Source organism: Coptis chinensis, chromosome 9, assembly GCF_015680905.1.
Source record: "Coptis chinensis isolate HL-2020 chromosome 9, ASM1568090v1, whole genome shotgun sequence".
NCBI lineage: Eukaryota > Viridiplantae > Streptophyta > Magnoliopsida > Ranunculales > Ranunculaceae > Coptis > Coptis chinensis.
This window is the reverse complement of record NC_141464.1, coordinates 54,256,095-54,273,242: the sequence shown is the minus strand read 5'-3', so window position 1 is coordinate 54,273,242 and position 17,148 is coordinate 54,256,095. Positions and strand designations below refer to the sequence as shown.

Below are 17,148 nucleotides of genomic sequence, written 5' to 3'. Positions count from 1 at the left end.
AAGCACCGAAATAAATATAACACGAAATTTCAACAAGATTATATCCTTGCGCTTGACCACAAACACACTTCTCCACCGAAAAAAGCCCATTCATGGCAGCGCTTTCCTCAAAAAGCTCTCTCTTACTTTCCCACTCAAATAAACTCTTCTTAAACCCCAACTCCTCATTTCTCCCTCTCTTCATACCCTTTTCAAGAAGGAACCAAACCAAGAAGAGACTTGGACTTTCAGTAGCAGTCCCAACTTCAGTTGAAACTAAACAAGTGGGAAAAAACAACTCTTCAGATGACTCACCAGTTGTACTTCCAACTAATGATTCTTCTGAGGAGTTACTTCGTATTCGACATACAGTAGGCACTTTCTTTCATTTGTTCATGTATATACTAAGTTTAAGCTGTCATTGTATATTTGTTACTTATGGGGATGGGGCACTAGTTACTGTTTATAATGAGTTGGTGTAATGTATATATGGTGACCCAAAGTTTGTTTTTTTTAATGATGTGAGTGAGTGCAGTGTGCACATGTGATGGCTATGGCAGTGCAAAAGCTTTTTCCAGAGGCTAAAGTGACTATTGGACCATGGATAGATAATGGGTTTTATTATGATTTTGATATGGAACCTTTGTCGGATAAAGACTTGAAAAAGATTAAGAAAGAGATGGTAATTTTTTTTATTTTATTTTTTTTATATAGAAGAAGTTGATGAGGAAGTATATTTATTAGCTTATTGTTTCAGGGTACAGAGAATTTATTTCTTACATCAATATGTAGGATCGGATTATAAACCGCAATTTACCACTAGTTAGAGAAGAAATTTCTAGAGATGAAGCTGAGAAGAGAATATCTGCTATTAATGAACCTTACAAAATGGAGATTTTGGATCGTATCAACCAAGACCCCATTACCATTTATCATATAGGTCAGCTCTCTCTCTCTCTCTCTCTCAGTTTATTGCTGTGTATGTGATCTAACACAATTTCATGCAATCCCATTTTGTTTGGTGTGTTTGTAACAACATTTTATTTCTTATACTGTTACGCCCGGTTAAGTAGTTTTGTATAGTTTCAGTTTCTTATTTAACACAGTAGAATGGAGAGAGGTCAAAATATAAAATAAAGTAATAATAAAAATCACGCAACATGATGGTAGTGAATAGAACCGAGTGAACTTCAACACTGTAGCCACTTTATTTGTTTCTTCACTAAAATTGAACTTTGGTCGTCTTCCCCTTGGACCCTTGGAAACTAAGAAGAACAATCTATGGAAGTACGGAACATATTGAATGCCGCCAGATTTAACCTATGAAAAGCTGGAGCACGGTGGGACAGTTTTACATGGATAACAATAGACGTAAGACCACTGGTAGCCAACACGCGTTCATCTTTTTGGTCACAAGGGCTCGCCAAAGGCTTATACGTATTGTAGGATCAAATGTGCTGTCAGAATGATCTTTCATACAGTGATTGGATTATAGGGGGCAACAGTGAAAGCAAAGGAAATTAATTCTTCTTAGAAGTAAAATTTTCATAGAAATCTACCGTTCAATGTTTGGACTTCTAGAGACAGAGAAAGAGAAGATAGACTTCTAGACTTCTGAAACAGAGAAGAGATAGAGAGAGATAAAAGAAGGAATATAGAGAGGCTCTCCAAGAATCATCGCAAAGTTCTGAGAATTCAGAAAGATTTGTGTAGTTCTATGGGAAAGTCAAAATGACACAATTCTATGTTCTGCTCACATGTCGTTTTTCAAGGCAAATTTTTTACCTGATAATTTTTTTTACTGGGATTTGTTGTGTCCCCCTTATATTGATATTGTGGTCGTACAACTCTAATTCCTCATCCTGTTTGTTACATATAACTTATAGAATTTATGTTCTTTCAAAATTCGTCAGAAGCTTCTGATGTGATTTAGGGATTTTTCATATCAGATTTAGAGAGTTTTCAGTCAAGTTAGAAGTCCAATTTAGAAGTTGCTTTTTATTTAAAGAGTTGTAAGCCTTTCACCAAATTAGTTTTGGAGCGAATTGATTTGAGTTTGAGTACATTATTCGTCAAGTTTTTCGTTACTGTAATTGTGATTGGATCAGTTTCTCTGTTGTCTTATACTAAATTTGTGTGGGGTTCTTGCTATACGTGTTTTAATAATTGTAAAGTGCTAGGTAATTGATTTTTATTAGATTTGGGTTTTTGGACAATTGTTATGTAAGCAGACAATCAAGCGTGTTATTCCGATCCATTTTGTTACCTTTATATTCTTTCTGCATGTCTCTTATTATCCTATTTGGCGTTTCTAGGAAATGAATGGTGGGATCTTTGTGCTGGTCCCCATGTTAATTCAACGGGGAAAATAAACAAGAAAGCTATTGAACTTGAATCCATTGCTGGGGCCTACTGGAGAGGGGATGAAAACAACCAAATGCTGCAGAGGATATATGGCACAGCTTGGGAGACAGAAGAACAGCTGAGAGCATACCTTCACTTTAAAGAGGAGGCAAAACGCCGTGATCATAGACGTATTGGTCTTGATCTTGATCTGTTCTCTATACAGGTAGTTGCACTTGTTCTCTTGTTGCAATTGTGGCTTATTACTTGTTTCCCTGTATTAATAAAGTATGGTTGGTGTAATGGTAATTTGATTCTTTGGAGTACTACAGTATGGTTGGTCTACTCAAAATGGCACATCGGCAAGAGCCTTCGGGGTTGATGAGCCTTCGGGCTAGGGTCCTTCAATGTAACCGGTGTGGGTCTGCCTTAAATATTTCAAAAAAAAAAAAATAAATAAAAAAAAAAAAATACTACAGTCCAAGTATTCTCAATAGTTATTTACAATTTCTACTGAACAACAACATCTCTTTTATCAAGATATCAAGGCGTTGGAATATGTTCTTTTGCAGGATGAAGCAGGTGGTGGATTAGTATTTTGGCATCCCAAGGGGGCGATTGTTAGACACATTATAGAAGATACATGGAGAAGAATGCATACTCAACATGGTTATGGCCTGCTGTATACTCCACATGTGGCAAAGGCGGATCTGTGGAAGATCAGTGGTCACCTGGACTTTTACAGAGAGAATATGTTTGAGCAAATGAAGATTGAGGATGAGCTCTATCAACTTCGGCCTATGAATTGCCCTTACCATATTCTTATCTACAAACGGAAGCAGCATTCTTACAGAGATTTTCCAATTCGAGTTGCAGAACTGGGAACAGTATATCGGTACGAGTTGTCTGGTAGCTTACATGGTCTTTTTCGTGTAAGGGGTTTTACCCAGGTACTTTCTAATCCCTCTGGTCTTATTGTCCTGAAGCCAGTTGTTAGTTGTTGGAGTTGTATCTCCTATTTCGTCCATCCCAGAGAACTAAAAGACAACCTGTTATCTTAGCGGCGGAAGTTTTAATCGAAAAACAAATTTCATTATAAAATGAACTTCACATTTAGGTTGCCCTGTTTTCCGTAGTTAGATATATTGTGGCCTTCGCTATATTTACATCAAAGTTGATCATTTAAAGGAGGGAATTTCAGGTTGACACAAGAAAAACAGATATTGAGAAGTGAAATCAGTATTAGATGTTGTAATTCTTAACTTGTCACCACTATTAACTAATAGAATAATAAGAAGATTATGGACAAATGAGGAAGAAGAAGATGGTGAAAGATGGAGAGAACTCGAGTGTTCATTCTCCCATCACCTTGTATTTATAATACTGTTTACAACTCATGACATAATACTAATAAGGAAAGCAGACAAGATATGATATGATATGATATCATATGCTAAATATGATATGCTATGCTAGAACAATATATTTTCCATCACTCCCCCTCAAGTTGGTGCGAAGATATCTATCAAACCCAACTTGCCAATCACAGTTTGTAGGCAGCTCTTGGCAACCCCTTTAGTGAGCACATCTGCAACCTGGTCTTTTGTGCTAACATACGGGGTACAAATCACTTTCTGCTGAAGTTTTTCCTTGATGAAATGGCGATCAACCTTGACGTGCTTAGTTCTGTCATACTGGACCGGATTCTGTGCAATGTCGATAGCTGCTTTATTGTCACAATAAGGTTCATTGGTTCTTGCACATGAATTCCCAGCTCACCAAGTAATTTTCTCAACCACAGAAGCTCACATACTCCATGTGCCATTGCTCTACATTCAGCTTCAGCACTGGATCTAGCAACCACAGGTTGTTTTTTGCTTCGCCAAGAAATAAGATTGCCTCCCACAAAGGCACAGTAACCTGTTGTAGACCGTCTATCGGTGATAGATCCTGCCCAATCTGCATCACTATAGGCATCTACTCGAAAGTATTCAATTTTTTATATAGGATTCCACGACCGGGAGAGCCTTTAAGGTATCTCAGCACTCTTTGTGCTGCCTCAAGATGTGGTGTTCGTGGTGAGTGCATAAACTGACTAATTGCACTAACAGCCTGTGCAGTTAAATCGGAAATCGGACGCTACTCGGTTGAAAAGCGAGTAGCGAGTAGGTCTACTCGGTTGGGGATTAATCATGATTACTCGGGCGATTTTTTCTAAACACTATATTTAGAAGAAATGGAACTCTCAAAGACAGAAGTGTATCTACCCTTCTTTGGACAGGCTAGGGTCCATGACAGAACCATTTACTATTGCACTGCTGCCTACCCTCCCAAGTCCCAACACAGAGCAGATACGCTGTCGAAAAAAAATCACAGTAGATACCAAATAGTGTTTGGTGTGGTCGTGCCCTCTTTTTGTTCTTTACCCTCTGATTTAGTTTTTAATTAATCTGAGTGACTTAAGCAGAAGTGACCCAAATTATGACCACAGCTGCAATTAGAAACAATCCAGCTCTATATCTCCAACAGTCCAACCCATTTTCATAACTAACCAAACCAAACCCACAGATCTCTCTCTCTCTGTGATTTTTTTTATTTTATTACAAGTGATGGGAGAAAGAAATAGACTTGGCGTCAACGAAGAGAAGAACTGAAGAAATGAGAAAGAGTGAGAAGTGAGAAGTGAGAGAGAAGAAGAAAAAAAAAAATGGAGAAGAAGAGCTAGCGTACCTGGAACTTTTGCTGGAGAAGGAGAAGACGAACTTCCTTTTTGGATTTCGCTAGCCCTAATTTTTTTGCTTTGGACCTTTTTTGTTCTGTTTCGCGGGCTAAAAAAAAGGCCCAATTTCACACTATTAACTCGCCCGGGCCTGAGTAGTTATTAATTGAAATATCGGCCGATTTCTCAGCGATTTCTCGTCCCCGATCACTCATGGGGAATAATGGGCTGAACTGGTCGTCTAGGCACTGAGTAGGGAGTACTCAGCGATTTTATAGCACAATTAACAGCATAAGTTATATCAGGACGTGTGTGAGACAAATAGATTAGTCTGGCCACTAGTCGTTGAAACATCTCCGTGTCTTGGACGGGATCTCCATCTGTATGATTCAGGTGATGATTCTGATCTATAGGAGTATCAGCGGGTCTGGCACCCAAAAAATCAGTCTCTGATAATAGATCTAATACATACTTTCTATGAGAGATGAAGATTCCTTGTTGTGATCTAGCAACTTCAATTCCTAGAATGTATTTCAGTTGGCCAAGATCCTTAGTCTCAAAGTGAGGCCAAGAATGTCTTCAATTTGGTAATCTCTGATGGATCATTCCCTGTCACGACAATATCATCCACATACACGATCAATACTGTAATATTGCTTTGTGTGCGTCTCACAAACAAGGTATGGTCAGCATGGCTTTGTGAGTAACCTGCCTTTTTGACGACCTCACTAAATCTTTCAAACCAAGCCCAGGGAGACTGGTACGACTTTTTCATTTTGCATACACAATTGTCACTCTCTGCCAGTTTCAAACCAAGTGGCAACCTCATATAGACCTCCTCTGACAAGTCTCTATACAAGAATGCATTCTTTACACCAGTTGATGTAAGGGCCATGACATGTTTGCAGCCAAAGAGAGAAGTACCCGGACTATTTTTATCTTCGCCACAGGTGCGAAAGTCTCTATATAATCTATCCCATATGTCTGAGTAAATCCTCTAGCGACTAGCTGTGCCTTGTATTTATTCACTAAACCATCTGGGTTATATTTCACGGTGAAGACCCACTTACACCCAACTAGCTTCTTCCCTTTTGGTAAAGGTACAGGGTCTCATGTTTTATTTTTTTCAAATGCTTGCATTTCTTCCATCATTGCTTTCCTCCATTGTGGCTGCCTAAGTGCATCTGCAACACTAGAAGGGATAGAAATTGACAATATTGCACTAACAAAAGACTTGTATTTAGGAGACAGAGTTTTGTGTGAGACAAACCGTTCTATAGGATGTTTTGTACGCAGACCCTTGCGGACTGCAATAGGTCTATTGTCCATATCAGATGGTACATGACTGGTAGGAACATCAATAGAGACATCATTAGAGACAGAAACATTACCTAGGTTAGGATTGGAAGGCAGATTGGGTTGTGGTGGATCGGTGACTTGATTTTTCTTCTTAGTTCTTGTGTACACTTTTAAAGTAGTACGACTTCTGTCTATTTCAGGCTCCTGATTAGGCACTGTTAAAGTAGTATCACTCATGTCAATTTCAGGCTCCTGATTAGGCACTGTTAAAGTAGTATCACTCATGTCAATTTCAGCCTCTTGATTAGGCTCAAGTATTGACACTGGCATAGACAGAGGAATGGATCCCTCTTCTACTGTAACATGCTCCCCCTGAAGAGGGATCTGGACATCAAAGAAAGGTACAGACTCAACAAATGTGACATCCATTGATACGAACCAACGATGAGTAGCTGGATGGTAACACACGTATCCTTTCTGAGTTGAAGGATATCCCAAGAAGATACATTTCAATGCCTTAGGATCCAACTTATCCCGATGAGGGCGATGGATGTGGACATAACAAACACAACCAAAGACTTTGGGTAGAACGATAAAAGTATGATGATCAGGACACAAGAGAGATACTGGGGACTTGAAACCAAGAACACGAGATGGTATGCGATTGATAAGATATGATGCTAGTATGACAGATGCGGATCAATACTGTTTGGGGACATTCATACCAAAACGAAGGGCACGTTCAACTTCTAGGAGATGACTGTTTTTCCTTTCTGCTTTCCCATTTTGTCGAGGGGTCGACACACATGCTGTTTGGTGGATGATGTCATACTCAGAAAAATAATCTCTTAACCCATTGTCGAGGTATTCTCCGCCATTATCAGATCGGAGAATTTTTAGTTTAATATTAAAATGAGTACCGATCATTTTGTGGAAAGTTTTGAAGATTGAAATCACCTCATTCTTTGTCTTCATGAGATAAACCCAAGTGTATCCAGTGTAATCATCCACAAAAGTTACAAAATAACAGTATCCAAACAATGAAACAATGAAGTAATAGGAGAAGGTCCCCATAATGCACAATATTAAATGGAATAGTGCTTTTATTTTCACTAGGTGGAAAGATGGTTCGACAATGTTTGGCTTTCATACAACTATCAGAAAAGAAATCATCAATTGAGATGAAAAACCAGGAAGTACTTTCTTTAAGACTGACACGGGAACATGACCTAGACGATTATGCCAGAGCATAAGCTGGTCTTTATTGACATGACTACTGCTACTAAGACTAGTTTGATGTGCGGAAGGTGTTGTGGGATCAAACAAATACAAGCCACTGACTTCACGACCATTCCCAATTGTCTGCCTCGTTTCCAAATCCTGAAAAACACAGTAAGAAGGATATAATGTGACACTGCAGTTCAAATTTTTTGTAAGGCTACTAACAGACAAGAGATTAGTGGCAAATTTTGGAACATGCAAGACTGAGGCCAAGGTCAAGGATGGAGAAGCCCTAACATTGCCTTTCCCAGATATGGAGGAATAAGTTCCATCCGCTATCCCTACTGTACCACGACCAGAAAGGATATTGCAACTAGAAAACACATAAGACATACCCGTCGTGTGATTGGACGCCCCTGAATCAATGATCCAGGAGGAGTTGGATGAGGTGGATGCGACATTATATGCGGATGGTATACCTATTTGAGCAAATGTAGAAGTGGAAGTGGGTGTAGAAGACTGTCCAGAAAGTTGGGCCATCATTCGACAAAGTCGGTCCAAGTCTGAAACAGAAAACTTGGAATCTGGCGAGGGAGTTGTGATTTCTTGTGATCCAACATTTGATGTAGGATTTGCAAACTGTGTAGAAGAACCTCGTTTAGGGTTGGACCCTTGTTTGGAAATTGTTCCTCAAAGATGAGGATGTGGGTCCCAACAACCCTCACTAGTGTGGCCATTACGACCACAATGATCACATTTAGGTCGTTGACTCATGTATGGCTGTTTATCATCACCAAATCTCTTTGAACCTGAAGGTGTCTTTTGAGTAGTGCTGGAGGAAAAAGCAGATCGATCATGAGTCTCTTCTCGGACACGCATAGCTGAACGTCGACTATCCTCCCCCTGTATATAGGAATATACTTCTGCCAAAGTTTTTGGCTGCCTCTCTAAAATCTGCACTCTTGCATGCTCAAAGTGAGAGTTAAGTCCAGCAATAAATCTGAATATGCGACTCCGCTCAGTTTCAGAATGTGGAGAGGCTACATCTTCTCCACATACTGGGTTATAGTCGTCATAATGATCTATTTCTTGCCACTTGCTTCGTAAGGCTTGTAATAGGCTATTATCGACAAATCCCCCTGCCGAATATCCAGTAACTCCTGCTCCAAATCATAGAGTTTTGCGAAATTCCCCTCCTGGGAATAAGTTTGTTTCAATGCATCCCAGATCTCCTTTGCAGATTTCAAAAACATGAAACCTTTGTTAATTGAAGGTTGCATAGAGTGGATCAGCCAGGAACTCACCATGAGATTTTCTCGGTGCCACTTCTTGTATGCCTTATCTGTTGGAGCTGGCTTAGAAAGAACACCAGTGAAGTAATCATCAAATCCCCTTCCGCCAATATACATCTCGGCAGACGTCTTCCACTCTAGGTAGTTTGACCCATCAAGCTTCACCGTAGTGATACATAGTTGTGGGTTATGGTCTGCTTGGGTACCATGTGACAACAAACCCCCGTCTGTTGGTGGATTAGGAGAAGAAAAAGATAAATCCTCAGTGGATGGCATTGCTTAAAGAAATAAAAATCACCCGACTTTGAATAAGACTTCTTTAGATCTTTGACAAGACTTCCATTAGATCTAGACAGATTTATGTGGTGGTTATAGGGCTTGATGACCCACCCTAAACCTTTTTGACTGACGAGCAACCCTGCTCCGATACCATGTTGTAATTCTTAACTTGTCACCACTATTTAATAATAGAATAATAAAAAGATTATGGACAAATGAGGAAGAAGAAGATGGAGAAAGATGGAGAGAACTTGAGTGTTCATTCTCCCATCACCTTGTATTTATAATACTGTTTACAACTCATGACATAATACTAATAAGGAAAGCAGACAAGATATGATATGATACCATATCATATCATAAGAGATGTCATATGATATTCTATGCTGGAACAATATATTTTCCATCATTAGAGTGCCACTATACAAGATGCAAGGGGTTGTGATTAAGTCTAGGCTCCTCAGTATTTATCTGGTCTCACTAAGGAGACTGAAGAGCCAAATTGAGTAAATATATTCTCTATAATGTCAAAAATATCAGTGAGTAACATCCTGCAGCATTAGAGAGCCCTAGACTGAAGCTTCAGTAATTCCCCATCCTTTCTTGTGCATCGTCTATATTATTCTCTAACGCATGTATTAGTTTTGCTTCTGGTATATGATAATGCTAGTCGCTACCGATAAGAAGCAGAGGCTTATGCTACTGCTACGTAATTAAACATATTTGCACCTTTTACTCATTGCAGGACGATGCACACATATTCTGCTTAGAGGATCAGATCAAAGATGAAATTAGAGGTGTGTTGGATCTAACAGAAGAAATCTTGCTACAATTTGGTTTCAACAAGTATGAAGTCAACCTTTCCACAAGACCAGAGAAATCTGTTGGAGGTAATGATATATGGGAAAAAGCAACAAGGGCCCTTAGAGATGCCTTGGAAGACAAAGGTTGGGACTACCAAATTGATGAAGGTGGGGGTGCTTTCTATGGTCCCAAGATTGATCTTAAGATAGAGGATGCCCTTGGAAGAAAGTGGCAATGCTCAACTGTGCAGGTATGCTATTCTAGTCAACGTGGCAGAGAAATCTCTATTGCTAGTTAGCAAGTAATGTGATGAATTTTCATTAATAAATCACAGTGGACTGAGAAGTCCTACTACAAGAACAATCTAAAAGCAAAGCCTCCCACAAGTCCCGAGATTGCTTTCTTTGCCTGGTGAGGGTCCTCAGAGCATATCCTAGCCAAATATTACCACAGGGGAGAAGAGTGATTGTGGTAACTTTTCTCACTTGTTTGGGAGGGCAAGTGAGTCTTTCAATCATGTCCTTCCTTCCTGTGTTTGGTCTTCCTCCCATTCAGAATCTAAAGTTTGGGTGTGCCAAGAGTCGGGTATTGGATTTGCTCAAGGATTGTGGTCTTCGTCTTTTGTTATGTTGATTGCAAGAGGATCATGTATGGATTATTGGCCTAACAAATGTCAATTCATGATGTGACTAGGTTGATTTTAATTTGCCACAACGCTTCGACATTACGTACATTGACTCAAACTCAGAGAAGAAGCGGCCTATTATGATTCATAGAGCGATACTTGGATCCTTGGAGCGCTTTTTTGGAGTCCTCATAGAGCATTATGCTGGTGACTTTCCCTTGTGGCTTTCTCCAATCCAAACCCGTGTTTTACCGGTCACAGACACCCAGGTTTGTTGGATTTCACTCTGATTTGCGATTTTATGAGTTCACCCTGAAGTTCCTTTGTTTATCTTGACACTCAATTCTCTTTATGCATTTTCAGCTTGAATACTGCAACCAAGTCACAAGAACATTAAAAGATAATGGTATTCGAGCAGAAGTTTCTCATGGAGAGCGCTTACCAAAGCTCATAAGAAATGCTGAGAAGCTGAAGATTCCATTGATGGCAGTCGTTGGGCCCAAAGAAGTGGATACCCATTCTGTTACAGTTAGATCAAGATTTGGTGGCGAACTTGGAACCATGAGCATAGACGACTTTGTTAGCAGAATCAAGTTTGCCATTGAGAACAGAATATCACTTTAGAACAGTTAAGGTTGAAAAGTGATCAAGGTATACATCCTGTTATTCATTTCTGTATGCACATGATAAATGAAAAGTAATTTATAGGCTTAGAAGCCTTGTACTGCCATGAGCCTACAGTCCTACACAACGCATGGAGGAAATTTCTAAAAATTATATATAAAATTATAGGAACAGAGACTGAGTTACAGGCTCACATTCAAATCTAGCCATGTCTTTCACATCCAAGGATGCCCATGCTTCTACTCAATTGCCACATTTAGTATCCACTAACAAAATTAAGGAAACTTGCACTAACTAGTAAACGTGAAACGTTCCAGTTTGCCTTTCACATATTGTTCGTTCACCTCTATGAAAGACTTGTAAACCATTGGAAGACCATCATCAGCTTGAAGTTATCTAACATAGTCACTGTCAATCTTCTTAAATGCTTCCTGCAACTGACCAACCAAGCAATGCAATTCTGGGGTGCTTTCCATTTTTTATGCTGCCATCGTACGAACTGTGAGATTTCCAGAAAATGGATTGAACAAGGGTGGAAGTGGAGCTATTCTTCTACGCATATTAACCACATGGCTCGCGGAATGGATGCTTTGACAGATTCCGATCTCATTTGGTGTTCCACACGTACGTTGTTGGATGAATTAGCTCTGAGTGCATCTATATTGGAACAAAGACAAACCTTTTGCTAACAAGCTTCCAGGTTAGGCTTGATGGAACATCCTTAGGAGGTTAATGGCAGGCTAGTTGTTAAGGAAAAAGCCCAAAGATCATAATGCCTTGGGCCCCAATCCATAAAAGTTACCAACTCTTGGAAGCATTGCTGTGGATTTGTTCCAAGTCCCGGTAGAGATTTAATGTGCTCATGCTCATGCTTACCGAATTACCCAGAGCCATGCCATTGCTGGCTGTATCCCAAACACTGTTATTTTTTACCATCCGAAATTACTATATATATTTAGAAATAAAATGATATATATCAATAGAGGTGTTACCGGTGATACTTAGACTGATATAATACAAGTACCAAATCAGATAAGGAAAAGTATTTGGTCAACGCGGTGAGAAACAAAAGCTGATCTAGAGGATTTCAAACGGCTACGTTGGTGGCTGAGATTATTTCAAGAGAAAGTTAACGTGGTTCAGATTGAATCTTATGCCTCGAGATGCGTCATGTATATTGGCCATTACAAGTTCAAATAGGAAACGGAGACGTACATAATTGTTTTATTTATAGAAACACCAAGTGTCACCAACACAAAACAAAAAAACGTTAACTTGGAGCGCAAGGAGAAGGTAGTTCAGTTGGTATATAGAAATTTGGGGATAGGATTCACGATCAGGGTGAGGAAAAAAACACATATAGTTTTGAGAGATGGAAGAATTAGAATGGACGAGGGGAAAGAAACTGGGGAGTGGTGGTTTTGCCAGCGTTTACATGGCGACCACCAATCCAAACCAAACAAGTTTCATGCCACCTGTAATGGCTGTGAAGTCAGTTGTACTCACAAAGGCGCGTTCTCTTGAGCGAGAGAGTGACATATACTATCATCTTCAAGGCTCCTGTCCATATATACTTGGCTTTTTTGGCGATGATGTTACTATCGAGAACGGGAAGGCATATTTTAATGTGTTTCTTGAGTATGGGCCGTTTGGATCCTTAGGTGATCGAATCCGACAGCAATATGGTAATTATCGTATTGGCTTACATGAATTTGAAGTTAATCGTTATAGTAAGGGGATACTTGAAGGGATTAAGTATGTTCACCAGAAGAACTATGTGCATTGCGACATAAAACCTGACAACATCCTGCTTGTCCCTACTCCATCAGATTCTGCTAGGGTTAACGTTGTGCCAAAGATTGCCGATTTTGGTCTCGCGAAGAGGGTTGGGAAGAAGGTTGAGAATAAGAACGAGGATGGCAGAATTAGCATAAGGGGAACTCCAATTTATATGGCGCCAGAATCAATTCGTTATAATGAGTATGAGCCTCCTTCTGATATATGGGCTTTTGGACTTGTTGTTCTAGAGATGCTAACTGGACAAAAACCGTGGAATTCTGATTGCCACACTCCAGTAAATAGTCTCTTGCAGCGTATTGGTTATAGTGATGAACTGCCGTCAATACCAAGCTATCTTTCAAGTGAAGCGCAAGATTTTTTGAAGAAGTGTTTAGTGAAAGACGTGGCGTTACGGTGGAGTGTTGATAAGTTACTCAGTCATCCATTCGTGACTCGTTGCTGGTGACTACAACAAGGAGGTGCTAGTCAGTAGTCATCCATTCCCTGGCTCTGACAACAACAAGGAGGTGCTTAAAGAACAAAGGAAATAGGAATCAACATTGTGGAATGTTGAGTATCCAAGGAGATGAGATGATATGATATGAGTGGAAGAGAGTAGAAATTGAGGAGATGATATGATTTTTTTTTTCTTTGTCAAGGAAGGCATGTAAACGTTCTTTTTAAATACGTCAATGCTCAATTGTACTAATTCAACAATTCATTGTAATTTTAACATTAATACAATCAATTGGTCCTCTGTTATTTTTATTACAGGACCTTTTTGTTGCTAACTACTTGTTTTTCCATATTGTTCTTTATATTTAAAATTATGGATGTGTTGTCTGATCGATATTTTTAAAACTTTTCCTTATTCAGTTAATAAACTTTTCAGTTTATAGTGAGTAGTGTTGTAGTACCCCTGCTTGATTTACTAGTCATCATCATAGATAACTGAAGTGTTTGAGGGGAGCTTAATACTTTCAGAATACTATCCATTGGCCAAGTCCCAAGAGTGTCTGCAGTGTTCACAGTAGAAACAAAGTTGTTCAGTGTGTTACAACTATTTGGAATTTCCTTTATGCATCTTAATAAGATTAGGATGTTGATGTGCCCACTCCATGATATAAGATTCTGAAATATATTCAGAACACTCCCACCCATTCACACTATTTTATGGAATACCACTATGTAGGGTTGCTCTAGACGGAAATAAATTCAGCAGTCACTGAAAGTGGCAAAGTGACTAGATTTCATTCTCTTTATAATGTTGGAATTGAGACATCTAAATTTCATTTTCAATAACATCCCTTGACAGCTTTAATTACATACTCCACAATCAGACTAACTGTTTACGGATCTCCAGTGCAATTAGTAGATAGTCATTTTGTCCAGAGTGGTAATCCAATTATTCTTTAACATAATCCATCAAGTAAATCAAACAGTTTGATTGTATTGTATTTCCATTCACCTTGAACTAATATTTTTGAGGTTGTAGATTGTGGAAATCATGATACATTTCAGGTTCCTGCTGCAATCCCGCTTTTGATGAGTTCATTGCAGTGTTTATTCTCAAAAGGATGTGCTGTAAAATAAGGCTGCAGAGGTACAGAGGCAGAGATCCCGGTAATTCTGTATCTCTTGAGATGGCAAAACTTTCTTGTAGTTGAAGATTAGACTGAGCAACTTTAGGACTATACGTATGCTGGTGAGTTTAAGGAAAATGTAAAGTCATGTTGTTACTTGAATTTATCCCCATGGTTGTTAAAATGGTGGGATGAAGAAATTTAACATCAAATGCTGGAATGATAGTATTTATCAGGAAAATTCGTGTCTCAGACCATCTTAAGCTCATGCTCTACCAAGAAGAATGTGTTTAGTTATTGTTGGTTCTTATACTTCCATATGAGTCGTCATAATGTCTTAAAGCCATACTTAGCTAGTTAGCTATCGTGAAATTCCTGTTAAGTTGTGGCTAGTATTTTTTTTAAAGTTGGATGAGTTGAAGAGTGTGGTCTCGTTCGTAAATTCAGTTCTGATTTTCGAGATACATTTATAAGTTCAGGATAAAAAAAAGGGAGAAAGAATAAACTACTGGCCTTTCTAGTATAGTTATCTGATTTGCGTTTTTTTTTTTTTTTTTGTGAATGACATTCACTGTTGTTATTGTTACTTGGTCTCCACATTTTCTTTGAATTTGAAGTAAGAAAACTAAGATAGCTAATGGAGGGATGCATTAAGAATTTAGTTAAGCTGAAGCCACATGCCACAGTTCATATCTGTTTCCTCCTTAATTATTCGTCTTTTTCCCCTTCATAGCTGTCTTTGATCCATCTTGATCTCCTGTCAATCTCTCCCTCCTCCCTTCTTCTTGCTAAGAGGCCAGCCATACTCCCCATTGGCAAAGTCTCTTGACCCAAACAAATATCTCTACTAAGAGTTGATCAAAACCGGTACGACAGGTCATTTTAGTCCGAGGAAACTCTTCAAAGGACTGCTTCTTAGCATTTGCCCAGAAAGACATGTAGATCGAAGGATAAAACTGTATTTCACACTATGACACTAGTAAATTCTTTGATCTTAATGTACTAGCCCTGGAAATATCATCTTTGAAATTTTTAGGTGTACCATGAGTTATGGCTCCACAACATCCTACAGCAATTCAGATTCTGCAGGTCCACACATCCACACACAACAACAGCACAACGACGCTAGTAGACTCGAACACACACACTTCTCACTAGGGGTTGGCCGCACATCTTGATGTTTATTTGTATTACAGGCGTTCACATTCTAAACTCAAGCAACTTTGCAAATTTTGAAGGAACAACTAACGAAAAAGTTTATATGATGAAGACAAGATATATTCTAGTGCGATACTCGAGCAAACCCACATAAGGAGAGTTTCACACACCAACTGAAAAAAAATACAGGGGTTTTTTTTAGACCTGCCCCCCATTTCAAAGATGAATAAGACTTGCCCCCAAACTCAGACTCCGTCTAAGTCAATGCAGTTTGACCGTCATCTCCTTGTGAAATGTTCTAACTATCCTTTCGCGTGTAAAAGGGTTTTTTAGACTTGCCCCCCATTTCAAAGATGAATAAGACTTGCCCCCCAAATTCAGGGAAATTAGACTTGCCCCCCAAACTCAGACTTCGTCTAAGTCAATGCAGTTTGACCGTCATCTCTTGTGAAATGTCCTAACTACCCTTTTGCATGTAAAATTACCTAAATAGCCCCTTGAGTTTTATTTTGAAACCCCTTACCTAAAATGGTAATGCTAGTGATAAAAGGCAACAATAAACAAATAAAAACATCAAAACAATGAGAAGATGTGGATCTCTTTGTACACTGAATTTATTTTTCCAGGCCCAAATAGGTAACCTTATTTTATAACTATTATATTATTTTTTCAGTAGTTTAAACTTTTATTCCCCAAACCTCGGCGAAGGTGGGAATGAACCGAAAGCCTTGAGACCAACCTTTTAACCCAAATTAAAAACTAACCTTAACTTAAGAAATTTCTTTAAACTATTCTCTCTCAATATAAGCGGGCATAGATTCTCGAGTCCTCAAACAGCTAATCCCACTATCGCCAAACGTGATCATTCAGTCTTAATGAAATATAATTATCTAAAAACGCATAGTGATCCACAAGATGGGGTTGGGTTAGTCAGAGTCTGACTACCCTCTCCGGCCTCACCACAAGACGTAGAGCGAACCCTCCCTACGCCACACTATACCAAAACCTATTCGAATAGTTTACCCTCTCCGGCCTCACAAAAACATATTTATATTTAGGGTTTTTTAGACTTGCCTCCCCATTTCAAAGATGAATAAGACTTGCCCCCCAAATTCAAGGAAATTAGACTTGCTCCCCCATTTCAAAGATGAATAAGACTTGCCCCCCCCCCAAACTCAGACTCCGTCAAAGGGTAGTTAGGACATTTCACAAAGAGATGACGGTCAAACTGCATTGACTTAGACGGAGTCTGAGTTTGGGGGGGCAAGTCTAATTTCCCTGAATTTGGGGGTCTTATTCATCTTTGAAATGGGGGGCAGGTCTAAAAAACCCAAAAAACAATAGCATTGTTGTTCAACATAATAACCTTCATACCAAATGAAAAACTCGGTCCTATAAATAAGTAATGCCCATAAAATAACATTTACACAACTCTGCTATATA

General features: G+C 39.0%; 1 protein-coding gene and 1 pseudogene across 5 annotated transcripts; both read left to right on the top strand.

Annotated features, from left to right (window-relative positions):
- The first annotated feature begins 56 nt into the window (after positions 1–56).
- LOC147476722 (threonine--tRNA ligase, chloroplastic/mitochondrial 2) lies at positions 57–11,287 on the top strand. 4 transcript variants are annotated; one of them, XM_086582260.1, is made up of 8 exons: positions 57–350; positions 515–661; positions 772–919; positions 2,295–2,548; positions 2,895–3,272; positions 9,878–10,186; positions 10,630–10,830; positions 10,925–11,287. In XM_086582260.1, the coding sequence occupies exons 1-8, from the start codon at positions 93–95 to the stop codon at positions 11,183–11,185; spliced, it is 1,956 nt and encodes a 651-aa protein (XP_086438386.1). In that variant the 5' UTR covers positions 57–92; the 3' UTR covers positions 11,186–11,287. The 4 variants fall into 4 exon arrangements, with proteins under 4 accessions (XP_086438386.1, XP_086438387.1, XP_086438388.1 ...); XM_086582262.1 differs by having other exon boundaries at positions 229–350; positions 506–661; XM_086582261.1 differs by lacking the exon at positions 515–661 and having other exon boundaries at positions 58–350.
- Positions 11,288–12,165: 878 nt separating this feature from the next.
- Positions 12,166–13,730, top strand: LOC147476721 (mitogen-activated protein kinase kinase kinase 20 pseudogene; annotated as a pseudogene). The gene has a single exon (XR_015207519.1). The product of XR_015207519.1 is annotated as a mitogen-activated protein kinase kinase kinase 20 pseudogene (transcript).
- The last annotated feature ends 3,418 nt before the right edge of the window (positions 13,731–17,148 follow it).